A 12,381-nucleotide genomic window follows, 5' to 3' on the forward strand; every position below is an offset into this window, starting at 1 on the left:
ATGCCCTACAGCTGATGACAGTTACCAGAATCTGTTGCTTGCATGAGAAATGCTAATGACAGTGGGGTGGGGGGACGGGGGGAGCTCAGCTCACCACTGCCACAACATGAATGTACATTTTAAAAACTAGCAGTTGAGACCACTCATAAATACCATCAGTGAAGTTTTGATCAAAAGCAGTGGGAGAAAGAGAGGCAACCAAACAATCAGTTCCCAGAGCGAGGAAACTTCTGCCCCCTTGCATAATTCCCTCTGTGTTGGTAAGGTCTTCAGGAAGTTACAATTCTGATTTCCCTTTTCAATCTCAGACTACTGTATTGTGGGAAAACTACTGTGTAAAGTAGGGAGGCACCTTTTAGATTGCCAATTGCATGAGAATTCCAGATGCTTGGGTACCAGATAATGGGGACATTACTGTATTAGAAATACTCACTGGGTTGGAACGGATGTCTCATTCCATCAAAAACATCTTTTCTTGTTGAAACTTAGAAAAATGTTCATAAGCGCTAGACGTGGAGTTGCTCTCTCTATTCTCCCATAGAAAAAATTGTTGCAATCATTTGAAATTTGGCATTCTTGCATTTGTCCTGATGAGTGAAAGATTAAAAGCTTTGACCACATGTCCATCTTTTCAGCAAAACCCAAGTTCTATACTACCAAGAGACTGTGAAGTTTTTTTTTGGGGACCTCACAAGACTACAAAAGTCACTATATAAATACAAACTAAAAACAAAAAACTGCAGATGTGGAAATCTGAAATAAAAATCAAAGGCTTGGAAAAACTCGGTGGATCTGGTAGCGCTTATGGAGAGAAACAGAATTAATATTTCAAGTCCAGTAATACTCCTCTTCATATAAATACAAATGTATTTTGATAATTTCCATTTTAATGTCAGAAAATTGACCATTTTGACACTACAGCCCTTCATTAATAGTATTATTCCATTGCCAATTGACTCATCTATTCACAGAGTCATAGAGTCATAGAGCTGTACAGCATCGAAACAGTGACTTCAGCCCATGCCGACCAGATATCCTAAATTAATTTAGTCCTGTTTGCCAGCTTTTGGCCCATGTCCCACTAAATCTTTCCTATTTACATACCCATCCAGATGCCTTTTAAATGTTGTAGTTGTACCGGCCTCCACCACTTCCTCTGGCAGCTCATTCCATACATGCACCACCCTCTGTGTGAAAAAGTTACCCCATAGGTCCCTTTTAAATCATTCCCTTCTCACCTTAAACCTATGTCCTCTAGTTTTGAACTCCCCTACCCTAGGGAAATGACCTTGGCTATTCACCCTATCCATGCCTCTCATGATTTTATGAACTTCTGCAGGGTCACTTCTCAGCCTCCAATGCTCCAGGGAAAATAGCCCCAGCCTATTCAGCCTCTCCCTATAGCACAAACCCTCCAACCCTGGCTACATCCTTGTAAATCTTTTCTCACATATGCTGTTTAAAATAAAAGGGAAGCAAAAGAATGTGCAGAGAATATACGCTCTCGAAATAATCTCATGAATGATCTCCTGAAATATACATTGACATCAGCACATAATTATATCTGCCCCCGTGTAGTTAAAGAACAGGCCAAATCCACTCTGCCGACCAATAGAGGTTAGCCCAAATGTAATATGGTACAATCTAAGTTACGTGGCACTTGAGAAACATATAATACAAACCACCGTTATGCAGAAAAAGAAAGTATTCCATTTATATACTATCTTTCATGTCCAGCCAATGAAGTACTTTTGAAGTGTATTCACTGTTGTACTATAGGAAAGGAGACAGTCAGTGTGTGCACAGCAAACTCCAACAAACAACAATGTGGTAATGACAAGATCATCTGTTTTAGTGATGTTGGTTGAGGGGTAAATATTAGTCAGGACACCAAGGAGACCTTACTTGCCTATCTTCAAACATTGCCACGGGATGTTTTATGTTTGTCTGAGAGGTGAGGTGAGGTCTCTGTTTAATGTCTGGTCTGAAAGGCAACAACTCCAATATGCAGTCCTGCTTCTCTGTTATACTGCAGTGTCAGCCTGAATCCTGCATGCAGGAGTTTAGAGTCAAACCTGAATCCACAATCTTCAGACTCAGAGGCACAAGTATAAGCCACTGAGATGTGTCTGATACTGTAGCAGAGGTGAGATGGCAATACACATAAATGGTTTTGTTCCTGAGCTTTAGTCTGCTTTTAAATAAGTTGCACCAAAATGAATCATAATCGCAGAATCATAACTGTGCCACCTGCAAATATTATCATGTGACACTCGAGATATTTGTTCCAATTGCTATCCCGCCACTGAAAACTAACCCTCGTAAAAATGTTGTATTGTAACTCGATAAGATTTCAGTAGTAACTAATAGTTGCAATGTAAAGTTTCATTGCATGAGCATTGCATCATGAATTATCAGTAGAATTATTGATCTAGAGATTTATGCTGTCTGCTGGTTACAATATCCCAGATATAACCCACTGGACGAAGGACAGTAGACAGCTGGGACTTTACTTGAGGACAGCCAGAAATTCTCCAAGTGAAGCTTGTGAACAACAGGGAGATTACCCCAGAGAGGGCAAATAGTTGGGGAACATTCAGAAAGGGCACCTGGACTCTCCAATGCAGTGTTGGAGGTATTGGTCTGCATTGTGGGAAAGGAGAAAGGACATTTTCTTCCTATCCAAGGGCAGGAAGCCCTCAAGGCATCAACCCTGACAACGATAAGAGGAGGATGCACAGCTGAGCAATGCCCAGCGTTTACTGCACAGAACACGCTGCAATGATGCACAATTTTTTGAAGCAATACTGCTCTCACCTTGCACACACCTCACGTCACTTCTAACCTTATTGCTCTCAATATGTCCCTCATCACCTTGCTTCAGTTCTTTCAACCACTGCAAAAAAATTCACTAAACCTTCTAACTCCTCCTAACTCCTAGGCATTACTTTTCAAATCCACACTTAACCACAACTCACATCAAATACACTACCAGCCATCCCCAACACTGTCAGAAGCCATTTCTCTCTCCTGCCTCCCTTCATATTAAACATTAACTTGTGCCTGAACAAATTACTGCGGATGCTGGAATCTGTACTGAAAACAACAAATGCTGGAGATCACTGTGGATCCCTGGAGATCAGGGAGGTTGGTCTCCTCTTCTTGTACTGCAGTGTATCTTTACACTTCAGCACCTGAAATGAAAGGGAGGGAGACATGTTAATGAAAACAACAAATGCTAGAGATCACAGCCTAGTTAACGTTTTGAGTCTAGATGACTCTTCATCAAAGCTGATGTGAAGCTTCACGTCAGGTCTGATGAAGAGTCATCTAGACTCGAAATGTTAGCTTGCTCTCTCTCTCTCCTTGGATGCTGTCTGACCTGCTGTGATCTCCAGCATTTTTGTTTTCAGTACAGATTCCAGCATCTGCAGTAATTTGCTCCTACCTTTAAAATGACCCTGGTTGACTGTCTCTGTGTTCTGGACCTGAAGGACTTGAATATAGGCAATTTCTGTGGACAGGAGCAGTCTGGTTTAGTTAACTATGTGACACTGACAAGGACATTGCTGGATTATCATAAAGCGTTGAGAGTGATAGCAGGTCTCTACCTGTAATCCAAGGCCACTATACTTAAATATTCCTGTGGGTCTGCTTGATATTGGAGGGCAGGAGTTAGGTGCTGCTCCAGGAGTCCCCTTTTGTAACAAAATAGTAGCTGCCTGTGTTTCATTGATAACTATAAGAGGCTTAAGGAGCTGCTCCATGTTTGTACGTGCACATTACTGTCGAGTTGATGGAGCTGGCCAAACTTCCCTGTATAGGGTGGTCCTGTGTGGTACATCATGAAGTCCTGACATAAGTCGGAGTCACAGGGTTCTCCAGAATCACAAAATCTCTTGGCATATGTCTATTGAATTACTTTGTTAAACTTGGAACTCTGATCAGAACTGCAAACTCTGCAGAAGATCTAATATGTGACCTTGCTATCCTCCCAGGCTCCTCTGCCCTTGTCTCCCCTGCCCTAGTTCTTACACAATTATGCCCAACAATTTACCATGTGAAGACTCCCCATTTAGCATAGCCTTTAAAGTGCATAAATAGCCAATATCCAAGTTGGTGCTTCTAAGAATGAGATGAAATAATTGAACATCTCCTTTTCTTATACTGCAGAGGTATCTTCACACCTTCAGCACCCGAAATGAAAGGGAGGCACACAAGATAATGAAAACAACAAACACTTCACGTTCACTCTGACGAAGAGTCATCTAGATTCGAAACGTAAGCTTGCTTTCTCTCCATGGATGTTGCCTGACCCACTGTAATCTTCAGCATTTTTCTGTTTTCAGTCATTTTAAAGGTCATCCCTTTGAAGCTCCACATCTATCCACTTTCCAAGTATAACCACAAAGGAAACACACCATAGGAGAACAAACATGGGAAAACAAGCTGATGGGACCATAATTAATAGCTTTCACAAATGTCATGCTTAAATTGTTTTTGTCGATAGTGCGCCAACACGTTTGACAGATTTTCTTTTGTTTTGGATCTGCTGTTTGTCTTTATTTTTGCATGAAGTGGGGGAAAGATCCATGAGGCTAATCTGCAGGAAGGTCCAATTCGGATAATGGCCAGGATTGCAGGACTCTTGGTTAGGTTAAATGCCCCTCGATGAGCTTTTCTCAGAGTTCTTGCTGTTGAAGCCTATCCCTCTCTTCCCCACCTTGTTTCTTCCCAAGTAACTGCAAACATTCATCCTTCATAGGAGGGCAAATGTCAGGGTCATGAACCAGCCAACTCTAAGGTTCAATGACTACTCATATGACAGATTGCAAATCTATTTCAGAACAACCTAGAGCAGAGGCATTGTGTAAACACACCAATCACTCACTGAATGGTGTTTTCATGGTGATAGCTCACACTGTACCCAACTCTGAGGATGTGTCATGACACACGTCAAGAGAACAGAGTTTATTGCTAGCCTGCAACTTTATGGCCTGATTGGAATTATAGAAAGCATTGTAGCTTAGTGGTTAGCACTGCTGCATCACATTGCCAGGGATTCAGGTTTGATTCCAGCCTTGGCTGACTATCATTCTCACTAACTGGGGACTATAAGGTGGAGTGTGCAGAAGGGTTTTCAAGTTGCAGGTTTCCCTGGCTGCCATTTTTGTTCTGTCACAAAACACAAGCGTCACTGGCAGAGGTCAGCATTTGTTGGCCATCTGCAATTACCCTGGAGAAGGTGGCGATGACAAGGCCATGTGGTGTAGTGACACCTAGAGTGCTGTTAGGGAGGGTCTTCCAGGACTCTGACTCAGCAATACTGAAGGAACAGCGATGTGTCAGGATGGTACGCGGCTTGAAGGGCACCTAGCAAGTGGTCATGTTGTCATGTATCTGTTGCTCTTGTGCTTCTAGATAGTAGTGGTTGTGGGATTGAAAGGGCTGTCAGAAGAGCCTATGTTACTGCGGTGCATCTTATAGATGGTACACACTGATGCCACTGTGCATTCATTGTAGAGGGAATGAATATTTATGGAGGTGGAAGGAGTGCTGATCAAGCAGACTGCTTCTTCCTGGATTGCTAACTTATTAAATTAGCAAATGGAGATTATAGACCTGACTTGCACCGTCTCAATAGCACATAGAATTCTGAACTACTGACCTGTTTCTGTAAGCACAATATTTATATCTTTGGTCCAGTCCAGTTCAGTTTATATCCGTGCTAACCCCTATGATGTTGACACTGAGGGATTTAACAATAGCAATTCCTCTGAATATCGAGGGGCAATGATTATATTATCCAATCCCTTAACCCTGGCACAGAGCAGGCAACATGGCCTTCAGCATGCAAATTTTACAATGGAGAGAACAACACCTATCCCTCTATTAAATCTATACACCTTTGAACACCATGTCCCGCTCCGCCCCCACGTCCCACTCCACCCCCACCCCTCATCCCTCCCCCCACCCCACTGGAATAGATCCCTATACCATGGTCAGTTTGCTCATCTCCTCAATGGACACTGCTCTTGTCCACTTAGCCTGCAAGAATCTCAAACCTTTTGAGTAACTGCAGAACTTGAATCTCCTTGGGTTCTTGAATCTTAGGTTCCCACACCATTATTTACAGTCACACCCTCCACTCCCAGACTACAGGCTAAACCAGAGGTACCTAGTCCAAGCAGTATGACTACATCCTGAAATAACATGTCCAGGTAACTGCCTCCCATATTCCCCTCCTCCTCCCTCCGCAGTTCATTAACTCAGAGCTGATTTCCTCAGATAGCAGACAGTTACCATTGATGTGGTGGCTTTGGTTTACAATGTTCACCAGTTCCTACATCCTAAAGCTGCAACACATCACCTGGCCTGCCATCCTTACTGTGTTTTGTTACAATAATTAGACCTCAAGTTTAGAAATGTCACTAAATTGTTATTTATACCACTATGGTGGAAAACATACAGGAGGTACCAAAAAGAATGGGAGTCATACCATCAATGCTGCCTGTAGTAGATCCTAATGATCAATTAAGAGAACAGATAGACCAAACATCAGTGTCCTTTCATAATCAGGCACCACAGGCAGAGGCCATGACTATCCACAATCAGCTTCTTCTAATACCTCCTATAGTTCAGACATCAGATACCAGGCTTCCAAAGGAAGCAGTCTCCTAACTCAGTCAGAGCAAACATACCACAGAAGGACAGAAGGACCTCTTTAAGGATGTGCCGAAAGCTGACATGAAGAAATGCAACATTAATGTCAGTTCCTGCAGACAGCATTGCTCTGGACTGACCGAGGTGGAAGTAGAGTCAGTGTGAAAGATCACAGAGTTTTCAGACCAAACAACATTAAGATGAAATAAGCGACAGACTAGACTTGACTTGAATGACAAATACATAACTAGACATCCTACATGACAGCAAATGCTATTGATGCTATAACATTTGTAGATCTTAAATCAGACATGTTCAGATTTATGGAGGGCAGTCATTCTTATCAGTGAGAGATAGCTGATATAAGGAGTTATATTAAGCAGATTAACAAATGAAGCTCTGAATTTAATAAAATATTCATCCCCTATTACAGCTTTAAGCTCCTATGTTTGAAGGAATAACATGTTTAAACTCACTACCTACTCACCTAAATAATGCCTTTGAATACTGGCTAGCTACTGAATGCAGATAAAGGGTATTTAAAAAGCAACAGCTCCTCCTCGCTTCAGTATCATATTATCAGATTAACACTCAGTCTTCATCAGCAACACGCTGTACTTTTTTCAAAACAAAAACATATCTGCTTTTATTTTGTTTCTTCCATCCACTTCTACAGACAGATAAAATAAATATACCCAAACTGGAACAAAACAATTTCGATCGATTGACAGAGAAGACTTTGTAACTAGCTTGCAGTTTTCAATTTGTAAATCAAATCTCCAGGACAGCTTGATATAAAACACTGACCAGAGATGTCTCACCTGAATCAAAATTCCACTCGGCTCTCTTTCTCCATTGTCCGTATGCCTCTCACCGCCGAGATTCAGACTGATAAAACAGTGGCATTGGAGCTGTGAATCTGCACCTAAAACGGTACTTTGGTAGTCGTTCAGTTTTCCAACAGTATGAGTTTGCAGAGTGTCCAGTGACCCAGCGCAAATCGACAGTTTGACCAAAACTTTCACTTTATACAACAGGGTTATTCCTTCCTGTGTTTAACCTGATGTGGTTTCACTAACGGGCCTGAACAGCGGTTTACCAACGCGACCAGTCCTCCAAGTGTCATATATATTTATCACGGAGAAAAAGAGCCACTCGTGCAATAACCTGCAGCAGACCGTTTGTCAACTTTTTTTATTTGATTTGGGAAACGGTGTTTAAAACGTGCCTTGAATTAGCATCTCCTGTGTTGAATGAAGAAAGGCAGTCTTCCTCCAACCAACAGTAGACAGAACCTCCCGGAGGATGGGGCAATTTGAAGCTTGGCTGGTGAATGTGAACGGGTTCGATTCTATCCTGGGCTCCAGAGTTTCGGGAGGTCCTTTTCTTGACTTGCCCGAAAGTGTTAGCCCAGGATCCGCAGCTCAAAGCGGCCTGAACACTAATTCTGAACCTATCCCAAAGATTCCCACATGGGGAGGAATGGTTAGAAGCAATTTCAGAAGTAGACCATCCCACACCCCAACCATCACTGTGTCCAGGAGATTACACCTTTACCGAGGTGAGAGATGTGGATCAGATGGGAGAGTGCGGACCGTTTTCGCTGGGTTGCCCGGGGAGAGGGGGTGGGTGGTGCGGGTTGGTGTTAGGCGGAATAAGGTCAGTACCGACAGCGGCTGTCGTGTACACTGTCCCAGTCCCTTTGCCAGCTTGGTGTCTGTCTAATCCTGGTCTCATCAAGCACCAACACCATCCCTCCCCTGACCCAGGGCCGTGTAACACCCGACTGAAAGTTTATGCCACTTAGATCAACAGCCCGAAGCACTAGCCGATCAGATACACTTCTCCGCTTGACTGTACAACTGCAAAATCAGGCATCACTTTCGAAAGAAAATGAACAAAATGGTTTGGACAGGATGTGAAATGAGGAAAAAAAACTGAGATGTGATAGATTGCAGGGATCACAGCTGATGTGCTGTATATCCTGATGGGGAGAGAGAGAGAGAGCGCCAGCTAAAGGCGGAGGGAGAGAGAGAGAGAAAGCTTCACTCACTCTCACACACACACACACACACAGAGACAGGCAGCGTCTGTAGCATTTTCAGTCCCGCTGTTCCCCTTCTCCACTTTATCTACCAAGACAGGACCCCAGAGGATAAGACCTACAGACTGAGGATTTCTGCTTAAAGGAGGAAACGGACGGCGAAACCAGCAGTGGTTTAACCAGCAAGCTTTAACTAAAGCAAAACTCTCACCAATGCGGACTGTTCGAGCGGCGACATGAGCACATTACCTGCCCGGGACTGTTGACAGTTCAGTTCCGGAGCTGCCCGGGAGTTGACCATCAGGAAAACCGGGGATTTATTGAAAGTTGTAACAGGGAGAAGAAGGTGCACCAAGAAAGAGTAGGTTAGTGGGCACAGCCGGAGAGAAGTGCAATGGACAGGCTGGCAGCTTGGTGTAAAGTGGCGGGGGGGCTGCTGTGGATCGGGGCCGTGTTGCTGGGAAGCGGCCAGGGTCACTTCGCTGATCAGCACGTCCACTCGAGCTTCATCTACCGGCGCCTGCGGAACCACGAGAGGAGGGAGATCCAGAGGGAGATCCTGTCTATCCTGGGTTTACCTCACCGGCCCAGGCCCTTCTCGGTGGGGAAACACAGCTCGTCCGCCCCGCTCTTCATGCTCGACCTGTACAACGCGATGGCGAGTGAGCAGGAGCCGGAGCGTGGGGGGTCCCGGAGTTCGGTACCTTACCGAACCAGCCTGAGCACCCAGCGGCCTCCACTCGCCAGCCTGCACGACACCAACTTCCTTAACGATGCCGATATGGTCATGAGCTTCGTTAACCTGGGTAAGGGCTCAACTTTCTCTCTGCCTGCCAGCTCCCATTGATTGGGAACTCTGCGCTGGGGGGATTTCCCCAACTCAACCTGCTTCTTAACGCTCCGCCAGGCTTGTCTTTTTTTTTAACATTACAATATACTTTGACTCTTGGACTCGCTTCTGATGCTGGATAGAGTTTTATGTAACTCCCTCCCTCCGCCTCTTCCTAAAACCCTTCTCCCGTTCCCTTGTGGAGAGAATTCTCCCCAGTTTTTGGCCGAATGTTAGCCCCATTTCCCTCACCGTTAACCAACTCCTAAACAGCCAAGGGACAACGTGAAGATACCTCCCCCTCAAGTGCGTTTGAAAGGAACTGTTCACCCCCCCCCCCCGCTTTATTAGTGGTCCGCACCGATGGGAATAGGTGTATGAAAACTGCATCAGACCCTCTACCCGATAAATCCAAGGAATTTGCCACAGACCTTGAGTATAGATCAGCTTTCTCCATTACTGTTGATTTCAATTTTCAAACCCTTCTCTGCGCTGCTTACAGCGAAAGCCTTAGTCCATGTTTTGCAGACCCATGTTGGCTAAATCTGCGCCTTGTTTTAATTCTTTCACTCAGCGCTAACGCAGCTGGGCTAAATCCTTCAGAAACCATCGGGATATCCTGTGTCAAAAGGGAGTTGGAAAATATTCCCGTCAAAAAGAAGGATAAGCCTGTGTGAAATGTCTTTCTTTTTGGTCAGTGACAGTTTAGTAGCTGTCATGAACGGTAGCGTGTGTATTTATACAAACGGTGTTTCAGGCAGAATGAATGAACTATCCCGGCTCATTTTGGACTGCTGCTTCTAAATAGTTGCAACTTAAACGGTGACCCTTCTGTTTTTCTTCCTTAGCAGAGATGGACTGGCTAAATCGAGGGAAGTTTGTAAATGCAGCCATTTGATTCGGGCCAATTTCTAATAACATCTCTTTCCCTCGGCGTGCGATGTTGTCATTCGCTTTGCTTGATTGTACAGAGAATCAGAGAGGTTTGGCCGTGAACCGGCTCAACAGATGGCTGATAGAGTGTTGCCTTTTGTTTCTATTACACTTCTCTGTCAGAGAAAGCACACCGCACCAAGCTCAAGAGTTCATGCCACCAGCCAGCTCCCTGCACACAAGCGTCAGGGATAATTCAAGGTGGAAACGCAAAATTTAAAACCAAGTTCCCCTTTCCACTCCCACCAAAAGCACATTTCATTTTAATTACCTTTCCTCCCTGCGACTACACTTGTGTGTAATGGTAACTTAGAAAAATCAAGTTTCGTCTAATCTTTAGCCCGCTTTGAAACAACCGTCATTACACTAACAACAACATTAATGCATTCCCAGTCCGTGTATATTAAATTACAGAAATAACTTGGCACCGAGTTGCTATTTTCTGTCGTAATATATGTAGGAGTTTCGTGTCTATACAACATTGTTCAATTAGCAACTTCACTCCCAGCAATATTTTTATAAACTTACTGTTCCGGAAACATTTTTCCCCCCACATCAGGATGACTTCAGTCAGTTGCACGTAACGAGTCAATTGGATACTGATTTATAATGCATTTCATCTTGTTTTGTGAGCGTACCCTTTCGTAATTTGGTCTTTTAAAGCGCCGTGTTAGTTTAAATTAAAACAGCTCGCCGAGGTGTCAATAATGAAGCGTGGACAATGGGTCCCCGGGAGCTTTCAAGGCACCCGTGACTGTTTCAATCCGGTCTAATTATTTCCCCTGAATCCTCTAGTGAAGACGGAGGTTGGATGAAGGGAAGTTTAATTTTGCTGCTGCTTCATTAGCCCTGCAGCGACAGGAGATTAGCCTTTGTACCTCTGCAGGTGGAGGGAGCATTCCACATTCTTTATTGTCACTCGTTCGATCTCAGAGTATCGAATTCTGCAGAGACCAACAGTTCAATAGCACTTGGCAAGAACTGATTATACCCTGAATATTGAAACTACGGCAACCATCCCTACTTCTCACGGAAGCTAGAGACAATCCCGTAATTATCTTAAGAGTTTTGAAATAGAACATTAAAAGTTGTTGGCGAACTGCATATTTATTGAACGGTTATGTTCCAATGCAATCTTTTGTTGGTTTTGCACAGAATTAGATTGTTCGTACAGTCACAGAAACAGGCTGTTCGGCCCAAACAGTTCATGTTGACATTTCTCCCGTTCGTCCTCATAAAAGACTGGCAGCAAAACCTCTCTCTCCCTCCTAATTTACTCAACTACCATCTAAATGAATACCGCAGGTCTCAAGTACTCACTGTGGGACCTTCACATTCTTCCCCACCCGCTGGGTGAGGAGGCTTATTCAGCATTTCTTGATTGATTTCTTGGTGACGTATAACTTTTTTTTTGCTTTATTCTCACCACTGAAACGATTGTGTCTACCTATTCTGTCACAGCCTTACATAAAACTGTTCTTGGCTCTTTAAGATAATGTCAAGTGTTGATGGTGTTTACTAAATGCAGCAACTTGGTTCATTTGAAGATAAGTTTTATTTATTAGCTTGGCAAAGATATAACTACATGTAGTTTACTAATGACAGTGTTAACATGTCTGCTTTGGATACAGTTAATTGCATTTTGGATGGTGTGTTGGGCAGTTTGGTGATAATCTAGGTAGGTTTTTGTTTGAAAAGAATCATTTATGGGATATGGGTGTTGCTGTAGTCGTAGAGATAGTAGGAACTGCAGATGCTGGAGAATCTGAGATAACAAGGTGTAGAGCTGGATGAACACAGTAGGCCAAGCAGCATCAGAGGAGCAGGAAGGCTGATGTTTCGGGCCTAGACCCTTTTCTGAAGAAGGGTCTAGGCCGAAACGTCAGCCTGCCTGCCCCTCTGATGCTGCTTG

At 43.8% G+C, this 12,381-nt stretch overlaps 1 protein-coding gene across 1 annotated transcript in view; it reads left to right on the forward strand.

Moving 5' to 3' along the window:
- The first annotated feature begins 8,754 nt into the window (after positions 1 to 8,754).
- Positions 8,755 to 12,381, forward strand: part of bmp5 (bone morphogenetic protein 5) — a 111,178-nt gene continuing 107,551 nt past the window's right edge. The window contains exon 1 of the mRNA XM_048597286.1: positions 8,755 to 9,513. Within this exon, the coding sequence (XP_048453243.1) occupies positions 9,102 to 9,513 (412 nt within the window). The 5' untranslated portion in view covers positions 8,755 to 9,101. The remainder of the gene's footprint in view (positions 9,514 to 12,381) is intronic.

Source organism: Rhincodon typus, chromosome 5, assembly GCF_021869965.1.
Source record: "Rhincodon typus isolate 14 chromosome 5, sRhiTyp1.1, whole genome shotgun sequence".
Classification (NCBI taxonomy): domain Eukaryota; kingdom Metazoa; phylum Chordata; class Chondrichthyes; order Orectolobiformes; family Rhincodontidae; genus Rhincodon; species Rhincodon typus.